Here is a 27,697-nt window from a genome sequence, read left to right on the forward strand (position 1 = left end):
TTAATGCATATCTGTCTTCCGAGACCCATGTAAGAATTCATATTTCTATGCTAAAAGTGTCACAACTGAACATACCTACAGTTACTCTAAATCTTACATCATTTCTGTGAATGCCTCCAGATGTGAAAGTCCCTAAAATGGCCATATACTCTAATGCTGCCTGTTCAACTCCCTGTGTGGGCAGCTTTCATTCACAAAAATGTTTAATAGTGAAAAAATTAACCCCTCGGTACATTGTAGAACAGCAACAATTATTTGACTGTCAGAGAATCTGCAACTATTTTAATTATCTAAAAACCGTTTTAATTTCCTCCACCAGACAATAGCTCAGTGTTGAGGACCTACATGAGGGGAGAGACCCTACCTAAGGACGCCCAGTCAATCATGTTGGCCTGCTTCCTGGTTTACCGCTCCATCCCCTGCCTTAGGAATACACACACACACCTGGAGGGTAAGACAAACAAAAGCTTTGCCTGTGTACACTCAGAATACACTGGGTAAAGTGTTCTAGACAGCATCAGTACATCAGTTTTATGCTGCTCTATACTACACCTTTCTGACAAAAACATAGCACTGGTTACTATGTGTATTAGTTGCAAGCTTCTTTTCAGATTAAGACTTCATTCATAAAAACATGAGTTCCCAACTTTAATTCATTTTTTAACCTTTAAAAAAGCAGCATCTAGTAGTTTCTCATTAACACTTCTAAGAAGGAGCTACTGAATTTCCTCTCAAACCTCCCCACATGGTTTCAGTTGAATAATTGTTTGAAACCCACAGAGAAATCCCAACTCCACCTCAATTAGTTTATCTCAAATTTCCTGGAAATGGAGTCTTGGTGTGACTTGTACTTTGTTCCTAAGTGGACTTACCTTTATCAAATGACAAAATATACCAAATAACATCATAAAGACTGCACAAAAAAATTATAGTTTGATGGCCACAAACTACTCTTGGGTCACATTAGTTCATTTGTGACGGTGATTTTCCTCCTCTCTTTGTGCAGGTTCCAGTTCACTTGGGGATTTATTGTCACGTAGCAGGCAGCTGGGCATCCCTCTTAGAGACCTTCTGAGGCTGGTTCCCGTCCTGTCAGGCTCTGCAACTGGACCACAGACACTGCCGGGCTTTCCTCTGCCAGCATTTTGATTCTGATCTGCTCAGAATCGGTCAACTGGCTGGTAGCCTCTCAGAGATGCAGTCCGTAGCCTTACATTTCCACTGCAAGCTCGCATGGGACACATAGCTGCACCAAGTGAGGCAAATTGTGACAATATATATAGGGTGTCGGTTCCACATCACAGGCTGCCCTGCATCTGTGATCTGTTTGGAAAATACAGACTTTCTTTTCAACTAACAGAAAATGGAAAAACTAATATTAGATTTTTCTAATATAAATATATTTGTATTTAGCTCTTTTGTATTTTACAGCATAAACAAAATATAGGCTGCATTAATGATGCAGTACACGTGCCATTTTTGTGGTACCACCAATCCAGAATGGGACGTTTCTTCACTGCTTGACAAGCACAGAAACAACTGGTCAGTACATAATGAGTCGAGTCGTTCCAGTGATCACTGCGTTTTGAGGAAAAGACTGAATCAAGACAATAAAACAGAAGTACCTTCACACCTCCTGAATACTGTGGTTCATTTTGTGTCATAATATTTCCCCCTGGGGCAGAAAATTGTTCTGAAAAAACACACACTCATGCATTTCCTGTGTGTTATTTTAAGTTTTTGACAAAGTCCAGCTGAGGTCCTGCTGTTCAGTCAAACACCAAGAATACAGTACACAATTCCTTCTCATTGGCTAAAACAGTGCAGCCACTATAAAACATTGTCCATCATGCCTTTTTCATTTAACGTAGATCTTATTGTTGTGGCCTCATCGTTGCGTCCTTGTGGTCAAGATGAAGGTCTTTTGAAGTGAGTTCAGGATCAAAACGGGTTGTGGGTTTGTTTGGAGTGGTTGCCCACATAAAAGAAATCCCCTGAACCTTCTGTGGTATTTCTGTAGAAAGGCGGCGTCCACAGAAAAAAGGATCCATTTACTCACGCTTGTTCATTTAGTGGGGATAAAGTTGTTTATTCAGAAAACCAGTTTGGTCGTTTCATTAAAAGTTTCACTTTTATAAAAGGCAGTTTTAATTATGGGGCACACCATGGATGAACAAAGAACCTGTGTATGAGAAGGGAAAATCCAAAAATACTAACTGCTGGCTGAGCTAGTGTGAACATATGCTGTATAGCTGCATTTGCTAATGATGTCGTCATCCATAGTGACAGGATGTTTCCTGTCATACAAAGCTATTTCATGCTTCTTTGGGTTTTCTCACACAGCTGTATCTGAATATTATGTGTAGCCAACAACTTGGAGACCCAGGGCTGTGGAGCTTTCCTACCGACACAGCACAAATGCCTAAAGTCTTTTGATGGTGGAAATTTCAGATCATCATCATCTAATCAGTCATTTCTTGGACTGGTGCCCAAACACATTACGGGTAAATCAGGAGATAATGAGACAAAACTAGAATGGGGAGTAAAATGCTGGGATATATTGTATTAAATCCTCTTTACTCAAACATAGCCAGTTAATTGTCTTTTAGAAAAAAAGGGATGGTTTCCCCCGTGACACCAAATGTATTTTGCTAATAAAAGCTAATGTGTACAACTTGTTTTGGGAATTTGTAGTTTAATAATGCAACAAATAGAAATGAAAATTAATAGGAGTGACACAATTCCATTAATATCTCTTTATTCGTGTTGCACAACGGCACAGCTGAGGCCCAGAGCTCCATCGCATTGAGTAAGGGTGGGTGTCAAGGGATGCAGTTGTTGTTCTGATGGGGTTCTACAGTGTCTTGTTTAAAAACCCCCTTTCTTAGTCTTTAAGTCATCAGAAATCTTGGATTTTAATTTCCCAACTGTGTATGAAAACCCCCTAATGTCATGTAGTTAGTGTGTGGGAGGATATGCAGTGTGTGTTGTGCTCCGAGTCTTGGATCATTTTAACAAACAGCTCCGAGAACATTCCAGAGAAAATAGAAAACATCCGAACAAACAAGTGGTCCACACCCTTCTCACAGAGCTGCAACACACAGAGCAGCTCCACACACTGAGCTGGAATCTTAACATGGGGAAATGTGTTTGTATTCCATTAGTTTTTGTGTGCAGAGACTCTAAACTTATGTTTTCTAATGGCTTATAAGTATTAGGAATAAACAGGATCATTTTACTATCATTGCACATGATAAATATTTTGGCAATGTCGCACATGACCTGCACAAAAGCAGAGTATAGTGAGCTACGAGCTTCTTTCTATCAGGGGTATCTCTGCTCCTTCTCCTACCAAGACTGATTGCCCTGGTCGGCGTGGACGAAGCACAGGATTTGAAGCATCTGTTAATCTCTGCATTGCCTGATCCACCCACGTTAGAACGCATTTGTACTTCCTGCAGAACAAAGGGTATTCTCAAAATTTGAATCTTGGAAAGGCCCAAACATATCAACCAGATGTTATTTTTGTTATTCAAGTACTTAAAATGGATAAAAAAAAGACCAACTCGCACTCACTCACAATGTGTGGTCTTGGATTGTTTTAAGAAGATGTTTTATTTTAATCTGTTGAGTCTTTCTAACATACTTCCTGTTGTTTATCCTCACTCTTGAGTTGTTTTGGTGGAGAAACATCACGGGCACTTACTGTAAGGGTGTGACCACTATAGTGTGCATTGAAATGCAATAGAAATCTAAACGAATAACATCAATGATGCTTCCTTCTACACAGTATTGATGATTTTTGTTTATCGGAATTTGGCAAAACTCACACCTCAGATACTGGAACCATTGAACGTTCTCCACATGTTCCTGTATAATCCTATATTATGAAAATTCTATTAATCAGTATAGTAGTATTATTATAGTCTGTACTGTGAAGAACTGTTGCAGGACATAAGAATTGGTCTTCTTCATCAGTAGCATTAGCCTGAAGTAATTATAACAAAGTACTGCTATTTGACGTTTAAAGATATTCTTATGAATATTTTGATATTTATACTGGTTCTCATGACTGTTGGTTTCCTAACAGTGGCAAATCCAGAGCGTTATCAACAGACTTCCTTCAATTCTCTCAGCGTGACGTGTTTTAACATCTTCTAGCTCATTGTTTTTTGTTTGTTTTTTTCCGTTATGACGTTCAAACGAATAATGTCTGCACCATGTGTGACTAGACAACTGCTATGTAACAAGTTCATCATTTAAGATGATAAAAACTAATAGATGATGCGTTAATGCTTTAAAATGTAGAATATCTGCCTTAAACGTGGGATTAAGTGAACTCAGATGAACACTGAATCTCCTGGCCCCTTTTACTAATGTCCCTTCTTGTTATGTCAACACGTCACCTGTTCGACACGGCGTCCTGTGTCACATTTTCCTGTGTGTTTAGCTGAGTGATTCTGCAAAGTTTGCTGGAAACACGTGCCGCTTCAGTCACCACATCTTAACAAACATTCCAGGGAAATCAAGTCACATGACATTAACCAGTAAACAGAGAATCCAGCGGCAACAGGAACTGCCGCAGCCCATGGGTGTCTTTAGGATGATCAAAGTCTAATGGGTTTAGCAGCCCATTTTAAGGACTGTGCTTCTTTTCTGGACTTGAATGAGCTAGTTGTATCCCCATTGTGATGCTGCAGGGCCACAGTGTGTTCTCACTAAATGGCTAAATACTGGGAATGGCAGAGGAGAAATTTTTCCTGTGAGGTAATAGCTCGTGCCAACAAGCAGACACCAACTTGGAAGCCACATCCTGATTTCTGAAACTGTATCTCATTTGCAGATGCACGTCGTTTGGACTATCCCCCGAATTTTCCCTCCTAAAAATAAAAACAAACAAATGAACATTGGCTGATTTTGTATCCAGATGACAGGTGGAAATTGAAGAGGTAAAAATGGATAAAATGATTCAAGATTCAATTACAGTTGTTCTCAACACAGACAGAAAGAAAGGGAACCACAACCAGGAAAGTTCCAACACAAATACACATAACCAATATAAAAAAACAGAAAAAGACATCACAACATGAGAACAGCGGTAAATCGGCGCCTGCGCACAATTCCGTGTGGGAGAAGAGTGATTGAAAGTGAAACTAATCTGAAGCTGGCTTTATCAGGTGCTCATGTTTGTGGTTGCTTTCTAAATTAAACATACCAGTAGACAGCATTCAAATAGAAAGCAACATGACTCACTGCATTAAAAAATATGAGGTGATCTTTTCACAGTTTCACAGATTTACGCACATTATTGTAAATCCGAGGATGATGCTGTATGTTCTGTTGCATGATGACGAAACGCGAGGCGTGTTTTGATCATAGTTTTTCTCTACAACTACTGTTTGAAATTGATGGATTTTAACAGAAATGTCCCAATAATGGACGTAATCTCCTCACTGAGAGATCCAGGAATTACGGTTTGAGGTTTTTATGCTGTGTTTGATCCTTTTCTGTATCTTCTAGTTCACTTACATTTACATTTATACTGGCAGTGATTCCCAATAAGACTGCTGTGACTTGCACATTGACTGACCAACAAACTTGGGGGAAGCTGTGCCAGCTAGCGCCATGAATTGAGCAAGCTTTGAGGTCATTTTTTGTCTCTTGAAACATTGGATTCAACTTTAATTATATGTATAAACACACACATACAATCTTTCACGTTGACACAGTGGCAGTTCTAGTTCCTCATGACCTTTTCTATTGCCGCCGTCTAATGTTATGTTAATATACAGTGTGTACAACACGTGCTGATTTCATGTCCCTCCAGTTGATCGATTGCTGCTGGTGATGTTGAAGCTTCCCATTGTTCATTGTAACTGTGGATCAGACTTAAATGCCTAAAAGAATGTAAGATTGTGTAATACTGTGGGACTGGTGTTGTGTCCCAGACTACTCTGAGGCATGTGTTGGGAAACAGACAACCTTGACTGAGTCCAGTGTTTGTAATGACTGTCTGTCTGTCTGTATTGAGCCTGTGGGAAAAAGAGCAAAGCCTCCAGGAAAAAATCCTGTCGTGTTTGTTTCCACAATAACCAAACTAAGTGTGTCGTGCTGAGCACGCCCTCGAGCGCTGTGTCTTTTCTCATGTCTTAACTTTACACACAGGGACACAAGACATTGATGTGTATTTTGTTTTAACCTTTATTTATACTATTTAACTAAGGACACTTTGACACAGGGTCAAATGAGGCTCCTAACACAGCCAGACCCCAAACGTGGACCAAGGAGGAAAGGCTCAGTGTAAAATCACAGGCTAGTTAACATGGATCGATTATGGGACAATGGGCCTCCATGCTTACTATTTATTGAACGACCTCCTAAAACACAAACTGATGGCCAGTATTTACACTCTATTAAAAGTCTGCGTCTCTGTGGTTGTTTTGCTTTTGGAAATTTGAGGTCATTCGGTGTCTCTGGTTGTTGTGTCTTTCTTTATGATCATTTAGTCTAGTTGTTAGTTGTTTTTTTTGACTCCTTATTGTCACAAAGGACATTTTCTCTTATATTTGGGGTTGTTTAGTATCATCTCTTTGTGGCCATTCTGTGTCTCTTGTCACATTGAGGACATATTGTAGCTTTCTGTCAATGTAGTCATGAAATACTTTTTCTCATTACAAGTTATCTTGCAACCCTTTGTGATGTACAGTTGGTAATATAGACTGGTATCACTTTATTTACTATGTTTCTGTCCAAAACAACATACAGAAATCATCATATCGTCATACTATCAGTACAATTATCATAACAAATGCAGCCGACTACTGTTGTAATGGGAGGACAGCCTTTATACACTTCCCCATCATATAACGTCCACATTTCGTCACCAACTTAACGCTAAAAGCAGTAGTTACATCAGCTATAGTGTTACCACATGTGGAGAGAAATTATGTGAAGCTTAACAGGAAATTTCACACCACCACTTAGAAAAAGGGCAGAGTTCCCCTCGCTTCACTTTGTTAAAAAGTGAATAGTGTCCACACGAGGCGTCATATCTGAAAGCCATCGTGTCTTGATCGACTTGATCGAGAAGAACTGACCAAGGATGATGCGTCCAAAAAGGAAAGTCTTTCCCCTCTATTAACAGCCTGTGTCAACTTTTGAGCAAGGCATCAAGAGGTAAATGAAACAAGCTGCAGGGAAGTCACCCAAGCCTTTCGCCACAACTTCTGCTTTTGCTTTCTCCGCCTGTGTGTGTTCATGAAAATGTGCTGATTTTCCTGTCATTTTATGCCTGACAACTTTTAATATATCTGCATAAAGTCCAGTGTTATTAATATATTGAAGCTTGGGAGAAGAATGGTGTCATCTGCATATAGGCGGAATCTAGCTGTTTTAAATATTATTTGAATTGTTGTTTAACTGCTTTGATTGCTTTACTTTTGGTTTATAGTTTGATATTTTGGATGATTAAACTTTGAAACTTGCTGGTCAGAGCATACTTCTACACTTTTTGGCCACTCACTGTAAGTGGGACCATTATGAGGTTTGAACTACACTGCTTTCAATCGGTGGACACAAGATGTTGTAAACCACTTGTAGCGAAAACACCAGCTATAAATAAGTCATTTTAAAGTCGTGCTGTGTGCCTCTAGATATGGCTATGTTTATTTTTGGTCCACTGCTTTGGCCCAAATAGAAATATAGTTGTTACTGAAGAGTCAAGATTCCTCAAGCGCCATCACCAGGTCAAAATTTTACTTATTTCATGATCAGATACCTGCAAAAATAAGGATTTATAAACGATAATATAATTGCTCTGTGCACATTATAGAAATATGTAGACTAATATTAGCATTTAGCACCATTGTGCATAAGTAAACTGCTGTTCTGGCTTTAAACATATGGTCTGATTTCATTTTTAGTCATTTATAATCATTATTTGACTCATGTGTTGATGAATAAATAATATTTTAAGCTTGTTGTCTCCACAACACCTTCGTTTTAGACTCATATCACGATGGTGAAATCAGAATGAGTCATAGTAGAAAAATGAGTCATGTGTTACAGGCTACTTGACATTTTCACAGGTCACTAGTGGTGGTCAGGTGTCAGCAAATGTGTGAATACGTCTATGAGGCGCACATGGCAATCCGTCTGTGTGTGTGTGTGTGATCTAGTTTAAACTGGTGAAAAACAGAAGTCCATTCATGATGAGGATTGTCCCTGACACAGCAGGGAGGGACGAACTGGGGGGTGTGACTAAAAGTACGAAAATGTATTACACTGCAGGTCTCGCAGGCGTTTCAGTATGAATGGTGGAGCTGCAGGGAGCAGCTCCGGTGCAGCAGTTTGAGTTTAGTGATGAAAGACAGAGATATGAGAGAAAACGCGCACATGGCTTGTTGCGCTCTCAGGGGCGAACTTTCCTCGGCAGTGTCAAAGTTTGAAAGTGAAACAAAGTGTGTCACGTCAGATTGGTGCAGATGCGCGCCTCGAAAATGTTGGCTGAACTTGAAAAAGAAAAAGAAAAGGCGTGCAAACTGTCCACCTGGCCTCCAGTGATGTGGGGTAAGTCTGTCGGTTCATTCTTTTCATTTTTTTGTTCACCAATTAAACGCATAAAACTCAGAGAAGTCCTCCACTGAACAGCTGTGCACCATTCAGACTCCAAATGAGGAAGCAGTTTGGGACTTTGATGCAACTTTGCATTCACTGAGGTTACATTTGTGCAACATTACAGCGATTTTTCTAAACGTTTTTTTTTTTTTTACAGAGAACTCAACGCAGCAGAACTCTTAATTGTTAAAAAAAAAAAAAAAATTCAGAGAGGTTTTAGGGCCGAGCAAAGCTCACTCATGCGTAATGGGCGGTTTGTGCGAAGATAAAAGGAAGTGTGCGGTGTGAGACAGAGATAGTAACCCGGTCTTCCTCTTCCTTTTGTATTTTTTAAAACAGTTATTGAATGACTTGACCTGAAACGGTTTTCTTTGGCTCGGTTGCACCTTGTCCGCACTCTCATCTGTGCGCTGCAGTTGTGAACGCACAGGAGACGCGCAGATTATTGGCTGTAAATCCTCCTGACTTGTGTGAATCTCGCTGATCTTTTTATAGTCGGATCCTTATCAGCGTGTGAAGTTTGATTGGAGCGTCACCTCCTGGAAAGTCTTACCAGAATTGCGTGGGCGTCACCGAAAAACTTCATGAAGGCAAACTCCTGCCGCCAGGGAAGTGGCTGAAGGGAGATGCTGCGTTCAGGTGCTGTCGGAAATAAAATCACCTTATTTGCGAATGCCCTATAATAAACATACACAGTCATTTCTTTTTCTTTTTGGATCAGAAGATACTATGATACAATGAGGGAAGCAATAACCGTGTATGCAGATGTGCTTAACACACGCTGTAACCAGTAACTCCAGTCATCAAACTTAGTTTTTGCATTTTGTGCATTACTAACAAAACCTCCATAATCAACTTCTAATTACATATTTTTCAGCCTTAAACCAGCTACTGCAATTGCAGCTTTGTTTCTTGAATGAGGTTTCTTCATTCTTGGTCACTCTTCTTTAGTCTGTGCCAAAATGCCAACAGTATTTTAACTCATCATCTCACTTCTAAAATATCTTTCTGAATATGCACTAAGCATATGTTCCTCTTATTCTCACTGTCAGATGGTGCCTTAGCTGTGTTTTTCTGTCTATTGCAGAACCTGAAGACTTAAAGAAAGTTTGAGATGTAAAAGCTAAACTGTGACTTTTTTTCTTCACATTTTCTTCTGCTCATTCTCCTGTCATCACCTCATTTTGCCTCAGTGTCTCATTAAAAGTCAAGTGTAGATGCACTGTTTAGTGTGTGTGTGTGTGTGTGTGTGAGTGAGTAAGTTTCATAATGAGTGACATGGGGTTTCCCTATTTCCTCCATTCATGTGGCTGGAGATAGAGCTGTAAACCCGGATATGAGCTGAATATTGAATATGTGTGTTTAAGAGACTGAGAGGAAGACTGTGTGTGTGTGTGTGTGTGTGTGTGTGTGTGTGTGTGTGTGTGTGTGTGTGTGTGAGAGAGAGAGAGAGAGAGAGAGAGTGAGTGAGCAGGTGTGTCTGCGTGTATGAGTATGAAAGAGAGACAATAGGCGGGAGTGTGTTTGCATGTTTTATTTATACAACCATTATTTCAAAAGTCATTTTTCTTTGAGGTCATGTATTGTTTATTTCTGTGTTTGTGCGTCTGTGTATTATAAAGACAGTAGCTCAGTCATTTCCTCCTTTTGCTTCCTAGTGACCTCAGCAGCACAAGCTTCCTCTTGTCACTTGTACTATTTTGCATCCCCAGCAACTAAGCATGATGCTTAACAGGAAGAAACAAAACTCACACATGGTTATAGCTCACATGTAAACGTGTTGCTCTAGTTTGTACGTCATACAAAAATGTCCTTTACAGATGTATTTATTCAGTTGTGCCTTGATCCAAAGATCAAATGATAGGTTTAAAATATTTGTTGCTAGGGGGAAATGTCACTAGGAGGCAGTGTTACTCCAAAACATTGTGAGGCCTAAAATATCACATAATTAAAGTTGTTCTCAGTTGTGTGTGTGTGTGTGTGAATTTACTGCACACACCTGACAACTGTGTTTTGTGACAGTAGAAAAAGCAAAGGTCTTAGTAATCATGTGGAGATGACTTTGTTTTGTGTCCTAGTAAAACGTGACATGTGTGATGGTGAGCCAGCATGAGCAATACCCAGATCCAGTTATATAAACGATGCATACACACACACACCTTTTGTACACAGACTGGTACGTTCACTAAACACTTTATTAGGTACATCTATACAGTCAAATGCAATGCAGCACAGCAGCTCTGCTCAAGATTAATCCCCCAGTTTTATTCCAACTATCCAAAAGGTGATCATTATACTATATGTTTATTATTGAGGTCATAGTGGGTGGTAAAGACATAAGAAATATGTTTATAGGCTTATCTGTTTCCATTTGTGGGATTTGTGGAGTGTAATGGGCTCACTTACCTGAATATTGACATTTATAAAACAGAATCAGGTTTTCCATTTGTCTTTTTCATAAATCTGACAAATCTAATGGTATTTTCATATTTCTGTCTTTGTGCAGATCTAATAATAATAATAATAATAATAATAATAATTTGAAAACAATGTGAAACAGTCATTGGTGCTAATGACCAGAAACACAACTGCTAATAACATTAGCAGATAACATTGATAAATAAATAAATTATAATGCTCTGTAACTGACGTATGCTGAAATTTAAGTGGCTAAATGGAATTGAGTAGTGATTAATTTTGATATTTGCTTTTTCTAATGCGACATGTCAAAAAGCCTTCAGTGGCGAAAGAGAGCTCTATTATTCATCCCATTTTAAACCGCTGTTACAGGCTAGGTGACCTCGTGTTATTCCCATAATAGCTCCACCCAGCCTGAGCAGGATCCTCTTCTCACCTGCTCTGGTGTACAGGACCTTTACATAACAGTCTGACATTTGGAAAATACGGCTTGCAGGAGTGAGACGAGATTAATGCCTTTTTAAAAAGCATTTAAATTAGTTTTTATATTGACTCTATGACAAAAGTGCACATGTAAAGAAACCTAACTTTCTTAGTTACTGTTTGTCAACTACAGGTTTTACTAATATCAGTGACAAGATGCAAAAACTGGTGCACTAACAAAACCAATTTAGGCCCAGATTAAGTCCACCTCTTCCAGTGCACCTTAGCTAACTTAAAATAAAAGTATAGATGTGGCTGTGTTTGCAATCTGAGGCCATAAACCATAGGAATTTATCTACCATGACCCCAGTAACAGATGCATCTCCAGTACCTTCGACCCTTGTGTTGTGAGTTGGTGAGCATGGAAATGGAGTCAAATCAGGAACTGGCTGATTACAGGTTGCCGTGTTTGCTGTGCATAGACAAACGAGAGGAAATGTACATGGGTAATGTTGCTATGGAAACCCAGCAAAGTTGAGCGGTAAAGGTGTGAGGTTCATTTATAGTTCACCCTAATCCATTAGTCAGGTGTGACTCAAGATAGATTTTAAAGCTTAATTTGTCACTGGTTCAAAGGATAGAAAATACAGAAAAGAAAGCTGAAGAATAAAGACAGAATGGGAGAGGTGAAGAAAAGTGCAGAGATATGCTTGTCAAGATGCAAATGCCTCAGAAAAGAAAACAGAAGTAGAAACAAACTGGTACTGTCTCTGGAGCTGGGTGTCCTCTTCCTGTGTCTACAGACCATGAAAGGGTGCCAAAGGATTGCATGACTTTCATGACTGCAGTGAGAATAAACCAGAATGGTAAATTTGCAGTGAAAAAAACGGCTTTAAGTTACCTGAAGTGAATAAAGAACATTTGGGAAACAGCTCTCTTTGAGTTACTTGTAAGAAGTTGGCTAAGTTTGCAGCTAGCGATCAGTCGACAGGCCGCGTTTTAAGGTTTCAACTGTTGCTTCACTCTTCTGAGTGTGCAGCTGTCACATATCTTTCAAGGCTACTTCTGCTCTTTGTGTTGCACAGAGAGATGCTAACCACTGATAGCTCATTCAAATGAAAGTAAACCTTGTGTCTATTTATGCAGTGACAAAACAAATGAGTGGGCAGCTTTTTACAACACACACATATATTCACACACACACACACACACACACTACTGAAATTAGAAATTGGGCTGAGTCATCTCACTGTGACATTTGTAATCCTTATCCTCCGCCTCCAATTTAGCCTGAATTATGCCATCTCATTGGTTCGATGAGAAATGAATTGCAGACGCTGCTGCACGATATGACTTTTTAACACTTAACTTGCAAATATGGCTCAGCGTGTTTGATAAAATCGCCAGTCGACACGTTAGTGAAAATTATGTTTGTGGATATCGACGCTGCTCAAGAACGTTGTCACTGCACTTCCATTGTCATAATCTCACTTCAGTTGAATGACTACCTTGTTCCCCTGTGTGTTCTCCTCCAACACTTTTAGTTTCATGAAACTGTTGACTGTCGATGAAGTCACAGATGTAAAATGTTTTTTCAAGGCACTTTTAACAGTGGATTTTCCCTCTGCAGCCACATTTCATTTGTAGTAGTAGTCGCATAAATACAGTGAGTTAGATTATAATGGATTAGAGGAAGGAGTAGTAGGGGACAAACACAGTACAATCACTAGAGCAACCAAACAATGCGTAGATAAAGTGAAATGGAGTTACAAGTGACCCTTTAACCCCATTTTATTGAAAACATTGTCATAAAAATATGAATTAAAGCCAGTCCAGCTTCTCTCCAGTCTTTAGGTTAGGCCATTGCATACTCCAGCATAAGCATGGTAGTTTTACTTGTGAATTATGAGTACTTGAAGCTCTTTGGGTGTCCAGAAGTCTGCAGTGTGATAAAATGTCATGATTCATTGGAATCGGCTTCAGAGACAAAGTAGCTGTAGAGTATGTGCATCACCACAGTGCATGTTAACGCAAACACATACATCACTCGCAGCACAGCAGCAGTAGCACTTCCTCTTCTGTCGCCTTGAGTGTGACAGAAATCGCCAACATGACTTTTCAGGAACTAATAACGGCGGTCTTGTTTGTAGTTTGATAGATGCACTGCTGCATATTTCAGATTAGTCAATGGGGCTTGAGTATTTTCTGAAAGCCTGAGGGTTTGCAAGAAAAAGGGTCCTTCTACTAAGGTTAGAACATGAAAACCACAACATTTGTTTTATGAAATCGTGGTTCAGTGGGGACTTTGTCAAAAGTGTGAAGGAGTGTATGTCTGCCTTTTGTATGAGACTGTTGAAGAGTGTGTGTGTGTGTGTGTGGATTTTATGACTGTGTTTGTGCACACTGTAGGGCTAAGTGGGTGTAGTACCTGTGTGCACACTATGGCCGACTGTAACCTTTTTATTTTGAAGGTAAGTAAGTGCAATAGAAGCAAGCTGATCAGCTGTCGGCAGCTTTTATGTCTTATCACACTGTTTTTTACAGGATGTGCACTAAAGTCTTATCAGTTAATGACATGCAAACATGAAGTTTACTGTTGTGACTCTGTTGCTGTAGCTGCAGCAAGCAGGGCTGGCAGGGTGTTATGGTTTCATTCCTGTCTGATTTGTCTGTTAAGAAATTACCTCACATCTAATATCTCTGCCATTAGATTTTTTTGTAGCATAAACATCTAGCAGATGAAAAATTGTACTGTGTTTATGTCCTTGTGTCCTTTTGCTTATTGGTGTCGCCAAAAAAAACCTCTGGCTCATTCTGCGTGCTGCCAGAGTTGGGAATACGCTCTGCCAAGACCACAGTTGTTCATGCTGAATAGGGCAAGATGAGATGGAATGTTTTTGTGGAATAAACAGTCAGCAAATATGCAAGGACATGCCATGTTAGATGAAAACATGTAGAGACTTTAAATGCTGCAGTTGAAACTGAATGGATATGTGCAGGTATAATGGTATTTATATCTATTCAATTTTTTAATTTAAACTTTTTGATTAGTCTGCATGAGATTGAAGTTGCAACTAAAACTTCTCTGTGGGGATGATTATTATGAAATGTTGTTCAGGCCCATAACAGCAGAAATCACTATTAGTGAGCAAGCTTTTCTTGCTGCAGAGTTGTTTGTGGTAGTGTGGACTCTGCAACACTGTACAGGAGGTGACGCTGAGACCAACAGGAACTGATCTCTTTTCATTTTCAGTCCAGTCAGAGAAAATGCTTTGGCTTCAGTGACAGTAGCAGCATTCATTTTCATACCTTAATAGGTAACACTCCAGTGTCTGTCGAAACAAGTCCTCGTACCGTAGCGAAGGTGAATTGCTCTTGTCACTACCTAGATTTGGTTGGGCAGGTTTTACTGGGCAGCCACACTGGTTTACAGTTAAAGCTGCTGGCTTCCAGTAAGAAGCTGCCACAGGGTGCAGCTGGGATGATAGAGGATGTGCGACAGTTCTTATGTACATGCCACTGAGGGGTTAACTGTCTCACTCTGTGCAATTTAACGGCAGCCACAAGTACACAATACATTACTACTGTGGGTTTTTTACTCAGAGCTACTGGTTTCCAGTAAAGACCTGCACTCAGTGGCTTCACAGCAGAGGAAGTGGTAATGGCGTAGCCTGAAACTGTATTCAGAAAAAGAAAAGAAAAACTCATGTGTCAAATGCTTATCTTTTTGCATAATGATGTCTCACATGCACATATTTGCTTTTAATTTCACCGAGCTGTTGGAGGCATATGTCAGTGTTGCCTTGGTAACTTAGTAATGAAATCCCCACAGTTAATGTTAAGAAAACACAATATTTATGTCACAGGACAATGTCCAACAGTTAATTTCTGGCAGTAAATCATTCAGGTTTGAAAAAGAAAATGTTTTAAAGAAATATATTTAATTCTGTTCAGTATTTAATGCAGCACATTTTACTGGTGAATGGACTTGAGGCCAATGTCACCACTTCAAGGTACAAACAGGCTTTTGTCACCCCTTAGTGGAAAAGCATTGTAGGCAACCTCATGTTCATATTCATTCAAGCCAGTTGCTGTATCAAGAGTTTCTTTACAAAAGCGAACATTAAGATGATATTACACTGGACAAAACAAACTAATACTTTGAACAGAAACAATCTGCAGCTAGTGTAACAATCATTTTTGTTATTTTTGCAGCAAAACTGCAGAACGTTCCCTAGTTGCAGTTTCTCACCTGCTGTATCTCTTTGTGTTCTCTGATAGAAAACAGCACCAGGCGCCACCTTAGAAACTTTTTATGGACACTTTTCTGAGCCAGTATGATCAACTAGTCTGCATCTTCAGAGCTACAGGACCACTCTGCCTCCATCTGCTGTTTGAAATAGAAAAATACTGAAATTGAAACCTCACAGCTCTGAAATGATTCCTTAAAATCTACCTTTTAAAACACTGCATATATTACATTTTAATATATACTTTAATTGTCTAGCATTTAATAGCCTTAAAGGTTGAAATCTGATTTCCTTTGGCAGCAGTTATAGGTGTTCGTTGCTGTGTTTGCAGCCCCCCCACCCCCTTGTTGCCAGAAGAGGGTGCTGTTTTCCACTTCATTCCCATCAGCTGAGGCTTTGTGTGCTGGAATGAAGGCCTGATGCCCTGCAGCCTCTCCACCAGCATCAGTGGATTAGTTCAAGCCCTGTCATTTCCAGAAGGTGAACATTTGAAAGCCCACCCCACGGGGAATGACGTATATTGATTGGTTGGTGGGTGTCAGCTGGTGATATTGATTGGCGTAGTCAAAGACAACAATTTGAGGAGCAGTGAGAAGCAGTTGGCTTTTGGTTCACACAGTAGATCAGCTTGGTGAAGTCGGACACAGCTGTGGCAATGCATTGTGTACTGTGTGTGTGTCTGTGTGTGTTTGTGTGTGTGTGTATACCCGTGTACCCCCTCATTGCTGATATTGATTGAACCGCTGTTGAAGTTTTCCAATATCAGTGGGACAGAGGAGCAGCTTCCCCTATTCATGTTTCTGATTTTAACCGTTTGTTTAGCATGTTAGCATTAGCAGCAGAGGATGGTGGGAATGTCAATAGTTTAATTAATCACAAATCAATATTACATCAGGCAGACAAATTTGCATTTACAGTTGGACCTGGAAGTATCTGGACAGTGACAGATTTTCAGATTTTTGCATTAATGCTGCACCACATTGGATCTGAAATAAAACAGTGATGATGGAATCAAAATGTAGACTTTAGGTGGTGTATAAGTGATAAAAACTGTCACTGTCCAGTAGAAAAATGTAGTTTGGGCTTTGATTGACAGATGAGGCCTAATTCAATTGAAAGTCAGCTTTTGAAGAGTGAAACACAGGCCTGGAAACTTTCATTTGTTTCCAGCTAGAAAGTGGAAATCAGACGCCTCCTCCAGTGTCGCCTCACTCTTAGCTGCTTCATTATGCTTCATTATCACACACTTGGTAAATGGTTCACGCTCACAATGATTCATCAGTAGGGGCAAACTGCTCCTATCAGAAGGCCATATATAAAACGTTTTGACAAGGTGACTCTAATAGTCCTACTAATTCACAAGAACAGTCCCCACAACTGACACTGAATGAAGCAAGCAGCAAAATTCAGGTACTGTAGATGAACACAGAGAACATAGTTTGATCAGTATTTCAGTTTCTGCACACAAAGTGTCCTTTGTGTGTTCCTCGCTTGTAATGTTAAAGTAGTTTGGTGAGGTTGGTTGAGGACTGATACTGATCCAGTACATGAGTGTTACTTTCAATAAAGTAGGTGTTTCGGTGGGATCGAGTCACTACTGGACTCTCAGCGGAGACAAAGATGCCGCACCTGCAGAATCAGCCCCGGTGGTCTCGCTCAGGCATTTATGATGGTAGGTACACACACTCATCCCACTGGACCACACACAAATCTGGAAAAAAAAAAGAAAACCTCCCACATTGATCTGCATACTCTAAGATGGGGACTGTGAGAACTACACAGACACAGGATAAACGTCATTTTCCTGAGAGAAAAATGCTTCACTCACACCCCACCACCTTCCACCCCTTTCTCCATGTGTCTCAGTAGGCTAATCAGAAACACAATAGAGTCTCACTGCACCAGTTGGAAACTAATAGTGTTTAGACTCATGAGGCGGTGAGTCAGATCCTCTGCTCCATTTGACTCATACTGAAATCCAGACCAGACTGGATGAAGGAAGTCAAAGCAAAGGCTTAGTGGGGGCATTGGGAAAGTGTGGGATGAAAAAGGAGGAGGTGAGGTGGGGCATTCATTTTGCAAGAGCAAAGTAAGATGAATACTACAGTGTAATCCTGTTAGGGTGCCGTTGCTGAGTGGCCACTTTTCATCCTTTATAATGCCGGTTTCTCCAGCTGCAGCTGTTCAGCCTTTGCTTTGCTCCGTTTGGCTTATTTAACTACTCTACATTTTACGAGTTACCTTCATACTGTTGTTAAGTTCAGTATTAGTTTAGTATGCCCTAAATGAGGTTGATGTGGAGGGTGGGTGAGTCTGACATTCACACGTCTGCAAATAGAGCGTCTGCACAGCAGTAATCTTCCCTTATCAATAATCTAAGTGTTGTCTAACCTTAACTGCACTTAAGTCATCAAGTAAATGCAGGTATCATCCATCAGTATTCTTTTCTGTGGTTCTAGGTTTGTGGGACAAGAGACTAGTCTCATACTTTACAGTAAATAACCCCAATTTAAGCCAAAATTTACCATAAAATAATATCAGAGATGAAAACAAACCAAAAAGCCACATCATTCTAGTATTAGCTGCAGGGCTGTTCTGTTTCTGTTATTCTGTCTATTCCTATGTAGCATACTGTCAGTGCACAACATGAACAGAAAATGAGAAATACTGCAAAAGGGTGAGTAGGTGCTGGTCCATTCCCACTTGTTGTCTGCGCTCCTGCCTAAACGGTGTTTCCATGGTAAAACATCACCAGACAAATTGTTCCACTTTACGTCAGCACACCAACAGCAGCAGACAGTAATGGTAAAATCAGAGTGTGGAGGGACAGAGGTGGAAGTGTTGGTTTTAAAGAAATGGAACAGACAGGCTGTAAATGTTCTGCCTTTTTTTTCAGCCCAGTATTTTTCAGAAAGTGTAAAGATGACTGCCTGAGGTGGTATTTTCTTTGCAGTATTTTACGTTTACTTTTGCAGCTGTGCTCTCTTACGACAAAACATATTACATTCATGCTTTTACCTTTTTTTTCCCCAAAAGAATATACAGCATGTATATATTCTACAGAAGATAAAGTTAATAAGGACGGGAAAAGCTGTAAAAGAAGTGACACAATGCATTCCTGGCGATTCTTCCTATTAGGTACCCAGGAGTGAGGTCAGCAGTTGGATACCTCTCACATGCTGTGTCACCAGGAAATCCTGCAAAGTGAAGAGGTGGAAGAAACTGCTGGTTACTCAACACAGACACACCAGAGTGTCTGAATGAGTCAGTGCTGAAGTAGGCACCCTCCATTTGTCAGTGGCAGACCCTAACTGAGCAGTGCTGCTGATGACATCTTGGATTTCGCATGGGTTGAGTTGACTGCTTGTTAGTCCAGTCATAGCTTAACAACTGTAACTAGGTATGAGTTTAGAGGCTTTGGTGCGAGATTTCTACCAGGAATAGCAACATACGTAGTGCCTCTTGTAGGTTTTCTACCCAACATGAGAGCCAAACATGTAGCGAGGTACCAAATATTTTTATCAGCAATGGTTGGACAAAACTGGAGCTTCATGGCAAATAAATCATACTCGTATTCTCTCCAGACAGAGTCTGAAGTGGTTTGAGGTTAGGCTGACCCAGCCACTGCCAAAAGGTGATTATAAAAGTATTGTTCATCCAAAAACGATACAACAACATTAATACATGCAGAATGCAGCGTCTGTGCAGAGCCAGACGTCTGACCAGCCTTTAGCAGTGACTCAGTAGGAAAAGTAATTACTGCATGTGACATTTAAAAAAGGAAAATCCTGCTCAGTGTCTTCAAGACTTAGCATTGCTATACAAAGAGCAATTGTTCTTTTCAAATTTAATTTAACTGTCATGGGACACTTGCATGTTTCATTTAATCAGACATGGTATTTAGTGGTAGATTTGAAATATACATTTCCTGTTTTGTGAAATAAAATGAATTTTCACATTATTATGTGACTGTGTAAACAATACCAGGGGTCTAACTAACGCAGCACTTGCATACATTTAACGTCAAACAAATACGATAGAATATTATTTTGAAGAAGCACCATAGTTGGGCATAGTGTAGGTACTTAATCCAGCCATGGTGCAGATGTTTAAGTTTGATTCCCACGCAGACACTAAAGATAGGCTGTGCTATTCACTCTGATGTTATGTGTAATTGTCCTCCTTGACTCATCTGTAGACTCAATCTCCCACAATCCACCCACAATTAGCTCTTTGCTGAGGCATCATTTAGTTAAATCATACTTTCTCTCTTTTTCTCTGCACCGAGTCGACGTAGCTGCATGTCAGTGCAATAATAACTAGGCGTAACAGCTCTAAAAATAGGTATAACTTGTGTGTGTTGGGGGGGAGGGGATCCTAATATAATATAATATAATAATATTAATAATAATAACCTTGTACTGATTTTGGAAACCTCTTGACCTCCAATATTACGACACACAGGGTTATAACTGTGATAACCGAGTGCACAGTAGCTTTTCCATTAAGACCTGGCTTTGTTTAAAATGTTTTCTTGCTATTATCTTGGCGGCTGAGCATTATCAAGATCACTTGTCGGTCAGGCCATGTTTGTGACATCTTCTTGATAAAATTGATAAGGTTTCGGTTTCTGTGTAAGAGCAGTTTTATTTGCATGTTTGGCTGCGGCAGCTGCTGTCTACCCAGTTATTACTTTAAGTGTAAAATACATTTGTTACTGTGGATTTTACCCAGAAAAAGAGCTACAACACAGACAGTTCACATCAATATGAGAAAAGTCTTGTATGACTTCCCTATAAAATGTTGTTTTAGTCTAAGTTAAATGTAAAAGGTCATAGTTCATTGCTCGCATTACTGCCACTGTCATTACCAGTTATTGTGGGTGTTCTAGTCAGTTACTGTAACTTTAGGTATTTACTGAATCCATGGTTTTCACAGTGGCTTCTGGGTGTGAAAAGTACTATACGTTCATGCTTTTTCTTTCAAACTAACATTTCAGAAACATTTATGCCATGGATGTTAAATTTAAACAGTTTTTCCCTGCTACTTGCATAATTTTAGGGATGGGAGTGCCTGTGGTGTTGTCTGTGGGTTAGTGCAGACTAAATGACTATTTGTGCATTGCCAAGACTTTTTGTACAGACATTCATTGTTTCTTTAGAGGATGGATACTGCTGACTTTGATATCTAGCTCCATCTTTAATTGGTTCATGGCTAGCAAGCAGAACTGGCATGTCGGTCAGCCTCAACTATACTTCTAACTGATAACAAATGCTGACATGCATGTTAACACGCTAAATGAAGTTGATCAACATGGCAAACATTAAACCCCTTATTATTATATGTCAGCATGTTAGCATTGAAGTTAGCATTTAGCTCACTGTGTCAATGCTGTAGTCTCTAACTTGTTTGACTGGATGGTATTTTATGATAACCTGACACATACAGCCTGCAGTGCAGCAGTAAAGCTGCAGAACTGTCATATCCTCTACATCAGCAATATATAGTAAATAATCAAGTTGAACTAGAGAAACATCTGGTGCAATGCTGTGTGACTGTTCCCATCTATATTACTGCCTGTCTGTCTTGACATGATACATGCACAGGGCATCATGTCCAAGTCTGTACTTGCCTGTGTGTATATGAGAGTTTGTGTATGTGTGTGTGTGTGTGTGTGTGTGTTGTGAAAAGCGTGGGAAATGCAGAGGAGGATGTGTGTATTTACAAGTTCTCATGATTTCCTCCGGATAGGGGACTTTGCTGGACAGGGTGGGAATCCATTTGTCTCACAATAACCCCACAGACCGGCAGATTTATGCTGTACAGTCAACAGCACAATGGTCAAATCCAGAATTCACATTAATATAATAATTCTGTGTTGGTTTCCTCTCTGATGCTAAAACTTGTCCTGAAACATTGCAAACGGTATCAGAACCTCTTACTATATTAGAGCCTTAAATACCACTACAACAGTCATTTTGTTTTTATCAGTCTCATTACTTTCCCTGCTAATATGTATAACCTTCAGCAAGATGACAAGTTCCTAAATGTCACAGAAAGTGCTGGTCAGGCTGAGGGTTGCAGATGTTTCAGGTGCATTGATTTACAAAAACGCTTGACTAAGAAAATGACTTACAATGAAACCATTTCCAGTTGAGCCCAAGTGAATTTAAAAGAAATTCACAGAGTTTCAGCCCCCCCCCCCCCCCCCCCCCCCCCCTTGCTCCCTTGTGGCCTGAAGCCATGTAGCTGATGCCAGACCTAATCAGGTGCAGAGTAAAATATCTATTCATCCATTATGAGTGCCACATACTGTAGGTCATCACTCAGTGACCTACACTGTGTGTTAATGTTAGTGTTGTGTTCAGCTTGTTCTTGCTTCCCGCAAGTGGCCAAAAAAGCCCCCAAAATGTTTTTTAACAGGAGTTATTGTCGGTGCAGGTGTCAGGATGGTGGTAGATACTTGCTAGAAGAAAAGCTTGAGAGGACTCTGTCAGCTATGTTTAACTATATAACGGACAGTATCTTTCCTCAATGGATAAAAATGAAGAAACCCCACCTCTGGGAATTCTGGGAAATGGGGAAAAGCTGTTTATTTCTGAATTTAGCAGCAGATCTTGTTCCATTTCTCATGACACACACACCAGAAGGTCAGTCCATGGGTTGACTTCTCCAGGCTTTCTCTCCCACTCACACACACACACACACACACACACACACACACACACACACACACACCCTGTTCTCTTTGCTTTGTGAGCAGTTTGAAGCTGAAAGAGGAACAACGATCAAGTAAGAGGTGTTCATGTGTTCGTGTGCGTGTGTGTGTGTGTGTGTGTGTGCGTGTTTGCTTCAGAAGTTGGCCAGTCATTAGTAGAGAGCTCTGACAGAGCGTTGCAGGAAGTGGTGGTTACCGATGACTCAGCCAAGCCATGCTCTTCATTCTTTCTCTCTCCAGTCTTGCGCTCTCCTCCCTCTGACATCTGCTTTTCTTTTCACATTCTATTCATTCCTCGTTTCTATTCTGCCTCTTTATTGTCTGCCCTTCTCTCAATCTCTGAACCCCTTCTTCTCTTTCTTCTCTTGATTCATTGAGTTTTGGAGGTTTTTTTGAGAGAGAAAGAGAGTGTGTGTTTGTGCCTGTGTGTGTGTGTGTGTTTGGATATTGTGTATATATGTGTGTGTGTGTGTGTGTGTGTGAGTAGGACACTCAGCAATGTGAGTGGGAAGATAACTGGCTTCCTTCAAAGTAATTAAAGCATTCCTTTTCTTCTTTCTTCTCTCCCGTCTGTCTTTCTCTGTCCCTCTCAGTTTTGTGTGAAGACTTTCTGATGAAGAAGAAGATGAAGACGAGGCTGATTGGTAAGTTAAAGCAAACTAGACATCAACATTGGCTGCTATTGACTTAGCTAAGAAGATATGTAGTTTTAGGAAACTCCTCTTAAGTTGAGCTGAGTTTTGAATGTTTGGGCTAGTTGAAGATAACGGCTCAGTCATTTTAGTTTGGTTTAAAGGGTTTGGTAGAAAACAAAACAAAAACAAACCCATTTTACAAAGTTATTTGTCTGCAAGAATGGAGATAACAGAGCTAAAAGGCAGGATGCATTCAAAGGCTAAATGGAAAATATTACAAATGTTTCCAGAACTTCGGAGAATGGCACAAAGGTCATTTATATTACTTTGAGTAAATGTTATTTGTAAGTCTCATGCAAAACACGGGGTTGCCTTTTGCAGCAATAAGTTAAAAATAGGAAATAAATTGTAACATCTGACAGCAGATAATCACAGGACTCAGTAAATAGCACTGTGTGATAAATGTGTTTTAGTCTATTGGCAGTTGGACAGGTTGCGGCAAACTGGTTATATTTGGCACTTGGCATGTAACCTGCTGCTCCAAACTTAGTCATGTAATCATGGTGTGACGCACTGACCGCACCTCTGAAGGGCTAAAATGAAAGTGGTGGTGTTATTTCTCCTGGCGATATCGCAACAGCTGTGTTTAGATGGAACAAGGGCGATCAAAGCGCTCCAACCTAGGAGCAATTCAATCACCTTGATCAATGTGTGTATAGAAATGAGACTTTCAGTGACGTTAGTGGGACTTTCACAATCTGTATTGACGCACATTATATAAGAACTGTCAGCATTAGGTTATTTCAGTGTATATATGCGAAGAAGACGATCGAAAACATGCAAAGACTTCGCTGTGTGGGCTTGAAGGCTAGAGCTCGAAATGATGACTGTTGTTCTGCAGATATTGTCTGTGTAGATATGTAACGTCTCGCACTTGTAGCGCTACACAGAAATATTTTGTAAATCGTCTGGAAAATATGTTGATGTTCATTCTCCTGACTTGTACTGTAGCTTAGCCTGTAATTTATACATGGAACATATAGACACCACACCAATCATCCCTTTATTTATGTTGCCAAACACATCTCTGACTACATTTGTTGTACTTGGAGTTAAGTGAATATGGAGGATGTATAAATGAACCTGAGTGCCGTTCGTACTACACATGACTTTCAGTAGGTTCTGTTTATGTCCTGAACCTACTGAACGTGGAGCCTTTCCTTCACATCCTCGTGGCTACTGTAGGTCATTTGGACTCTCGGATGAAAAAAAGTAAACGTTTCTTTCACATCTGCACCAACTCTTCTTCTAAATTACAGCAGAATGGTTCATTCAGCAGGAAAGCGAGGCATCCGATCTGCAACTGAGCCGCTAGCTGAAACATACCAAGACAAACTAAATGGTATGGATGAAGCTACTGTACATGACCGAGTGTCGTTAGTGAACGCATGATGAAGGAAATTTGAGAAAGGTGTGGGTGATTGTGTGAGTTCTAAGATGATGCTACACAGCTGGTGGAGTGCAGTAGTTGCAGTTAGATTTCAGGCCTCTTGTTTGGGCTTTGATTTGGGGAAAACATTAAAGATCACTCACTCGCTCGAGATCAAATCTTGTTTCCTTTGTACAAACAGGGAAAAAATGGAAAAGATGAATTTGGTTTTCTGTGTTGTATCACTGAGAGCTGTCCATGCACACATGGAAGCTGTCTGCTTGTTTGTTATCAGCTTCTGGTTCCATATTTGATTTCAGTCATTCCTCTATTGGACTGACACATTTTGACCTTGGCTCTCACAAGTGTTAGTCTTCCTCATACTGCGGTTTCAAATGTTGGCCAGTTGAGTTCACATGTTGGTCTGTTCCCTAGTCCTCTAACTTATCCTCAGCCATCACAACTGAATGCACAACCTTTACCCTAACCTTGACCTAATTCTGAAACCAAATCCTAGCCCATAAACATCACTTTAAAGTTGAGGAGCAGCCAAAATGTCCTCACAACGATGGGATTGAACTAAAATTTGTCTACACAACCAGAGAAAAACATTTGCACAATATCTCTTTCAGTGTTTTGCTCACGTCTTTCATCTACACACTCATCATTAGCTTCTACACAGTGGTATCATTTTCTTTATAATTGTCAGAGGTTTCACTCACACTCACACACACACACACACAACACACACTCACACCCACCTATGCCATCCTTGTTCCGCCAAGGCTCCCCCCCCCCATTTACCGTAAATGTGTGTTTTTGTCATCTGTGGGCCTGGATGAAGTGATGCAGTTAGTTTTGGTATCGTGTCCGCGGCCATGCATCTTCACCATCGAGAAAGACTGAGAGCAGAGCAGCGTGGGTTGGCGTGGGAGGGTTGTGACAGAGATGACTCAGCTCTCTGTTGCCGGGTAGAGAAACAATCAATCTCTCTCTCACCCTGATAAATAAAAAATACTGTATTCGACTGTATCTGCTAGGAGATACAGCAGATACAGTCCATTCATGGCTCAGTCTTGAGTAAACTGAACAGCTGCATTAAACTCAATCAGTGCATAGCAGCAATAATTGGCTTCTTTGGATTGATTTATAGGGATTACTGGGTACATCCTTTAGCTTATAAATAAAGACTATTAGCTTTTTAGCCACCGCTAATTCCCATACAGACAGGCAGAGAGTCCTGATGGTTGGCTGAGAAGATGATGCTGTCTGAACACTTGCCCCCAGATAGGACATTTATACCAAGCTAATTTGTGAGTGTAAGTATGTTTCACTATTGAATTATGCTTTTTATTAACTAAGTCAGTAAATGATGTGTAATAAAGCATTTGGCGAGTTGAGCCAAATTCAGATCGATACCAAATGTATCACTGACCAACTTTTATTTGTTTTCTGACAACGTATTAAATCTCAGATCATAATAACACAGTGTCAAAGTCTCCATCCACACCAAACGGCTTCCTGCAGCTATAGTGCAGTACATTACTGTAGGTGTTCATTATTTTGAAAATGAAAAAAGCCTCTGGACATAAGCCGGGCAGTTATGCTTGACAGCACAGTACAATGGTTCAAGAATTCACCGTCAAACCTCATCGTTACTTTGTGCTGCTATAAAGCTCCTAGTTGGATCAGCCGTGTTGATTTGTTTGTTGATTTTGAACCATTAGTTAGTAGATATTGTGCAAATGCATCTTCTTAATCTGATCACAAATACTTTCTGTTGCCCAGTTTGTGTGTTTTTAACCGTTCGTTGCCAACATGTGTGTACTTCCCAAATACCCTCCCACTGTCTTCATGTCTCTGTGTTTCCATTGTACTCGTCTCTAAATCAAAGCTATTCTGCTTAAGCTTGACCCCTATATTGTACTTACTGTGGCTTTAATTACAATAATAGTGAATTTGATTCATGTGGTTTATTATACTGATCAGATTAATCAAATGAAAAGTCTGCATTTGTGTTTTGAAGTTACATATGACGAGAGACACTCAAATCTATCTGCGCTCTGTAGAAATGCAAATGACTTCAAGAGGTTTCAATTGGCTGGCCTTGATATTTTACATGGCAAATCACTACAATAGAACATTTAGACAGTTTTTTCCCCTCCGCCGGGTTCGGAAGAATATATTTATATATTTAAAGGGTTGTGTTCAGGAGATAAGAGCAGCTACAGAAGAAGTGAGAACTTGCTATGTGTCATCTAGAGAGTTAAAGCAGAAATGAGAGAGAAGAGAATGACTTCGCAGCGTGTCTCCCTCGAGGTACACAGCGATCATTCCCATTTCTTCACTGTGAGAATAGAGTGATTTACATTTTTATGATAATACTCCATCGCACATGTCACACACACATCAATATATACGAATGACTGCACACTTTAAAATGTATTAGTCTTAAGGGGATAACTTGCAGTAAGCTACACAGGAGTAGTAGTTCAGAAGTACTGAACCTGACAATGTCCTAATTATAATAAGAAATAATTGTATTGACAAATAAATCTCACCACAAAGTCCACATCACCTGCTATTTTGACACTTTTGGTTGTACTACACTGTCTGTCTTGTGTTAAATGCTAAAACTGGCAGTTTTTCATTCACTCTGTGGATTTTTCATTCATGACAGTTTATTCTTAACCTTGGAGACTGAAGCTGACAAAACGATCTCACCATTCGTGCCTGTTCTGGAGCAGAAGAATAAAGGAAATACAGTTTTACTCCTCTAATCAGCTACTAAATGGACCTCCTGCTAAAAAATACACTTTCATTCTACATTTGTGGATTATAGTGCAAACCAGTTATACTTTTTACGTCTGTTTTCCTTTCTTGTTGCAATTTATAACCTGAATAATCAGACTTACAAAGAGTCCAAATGTGTCTTCTGTATCAGTGTAAGTGTGATGCAACGTTAGAACTATGTTAAGGGTTACTTAAATTCACATGAAATGAGCCAAGCTGGTCCTGTTTTTAATCCTGTGAGCGCTTTACAGTAAATTCTACAACAATAACAAGCTGCATTTAAGTGAAGAAGAAAAAACAACTCGGCGTACGAGTGAAAACCGGGCCAGAGTTGCTTTTGTATGCATGCATGCACGCGTGTGCGTAAGTTTAGTACTGGATTGAATCAACCTGGTTTTGCGATGTCTGAATATGA

General features: G+C 40.0%; 1 protein-coding gene and 1 long non-coding RNA gene across 4 annotated transcripts in view; both read left to right on the plus strand.

Moving 5' to 3' along the window:
• The window catches only part of anapc1 (anaphase promoting complex subunit 1), a 35,684-nt gene extending 34,051 nt beyond the window's left edge, over positions 1 to 1,633 (plus strand). The window contains exons 52-53 of one of the 2 annotated variants that reach the window (XM_026355556.1): positions 320 to 451; positions 1,007 to 1,149. In XM_026355556.1, the coding sequence (XP_026211341.1) occupies positions 320 to 451; positions 1,007 to 1,149 (275 nt within the window). Of the gene's footprint in view, positions 1 to 319; positions 452 to 1,006 lie in introns of both variants that reach the window. The other variant, XM_026355557.1, reaches the window with a different exon arrangement.
• Positions 1,634 to 8,244: 6,611 nt separating this feature from the next.
• Positions 8,245 to 27,697, plus strand: part of LOC113158974 — a 60,977-nt gene continuing 41,524 nt past the window's right edge. Inside the window, exons 1-3 of one of the 2 annotated variants that reach the window (XR_003298593.2) lie at positions 8,245 to 8,568; positions 9,112 to 9,255; positions 23,019 to 23,069. This is a non-coding gene — a long non-coding RNA (uncharacterized LOC113158974). The remainder of the gene's footprint in view (positions 8,569 to 9,111; positions 9,256 to 23,018; positions 23,070 to 27,697) is intronic. The other variant, XR_003298592.1, reaches the window with a different exon arrangement.

Source organism: Anabas testudineus, chromosome 15 (assembly GCF_900324465.2).
Source record: "Anabas testudineus chromosome 15, fAnaTes1.2, whole genome shotgun sequence".
In the NCBI taxonomy this organism is placed as follows: domain Eukaryota; kingdom Metazoa; phylum Chordata; class Actinopteri; order Anabantiformes; family Anabantidae; genus Anabas; species Anabas testudineus.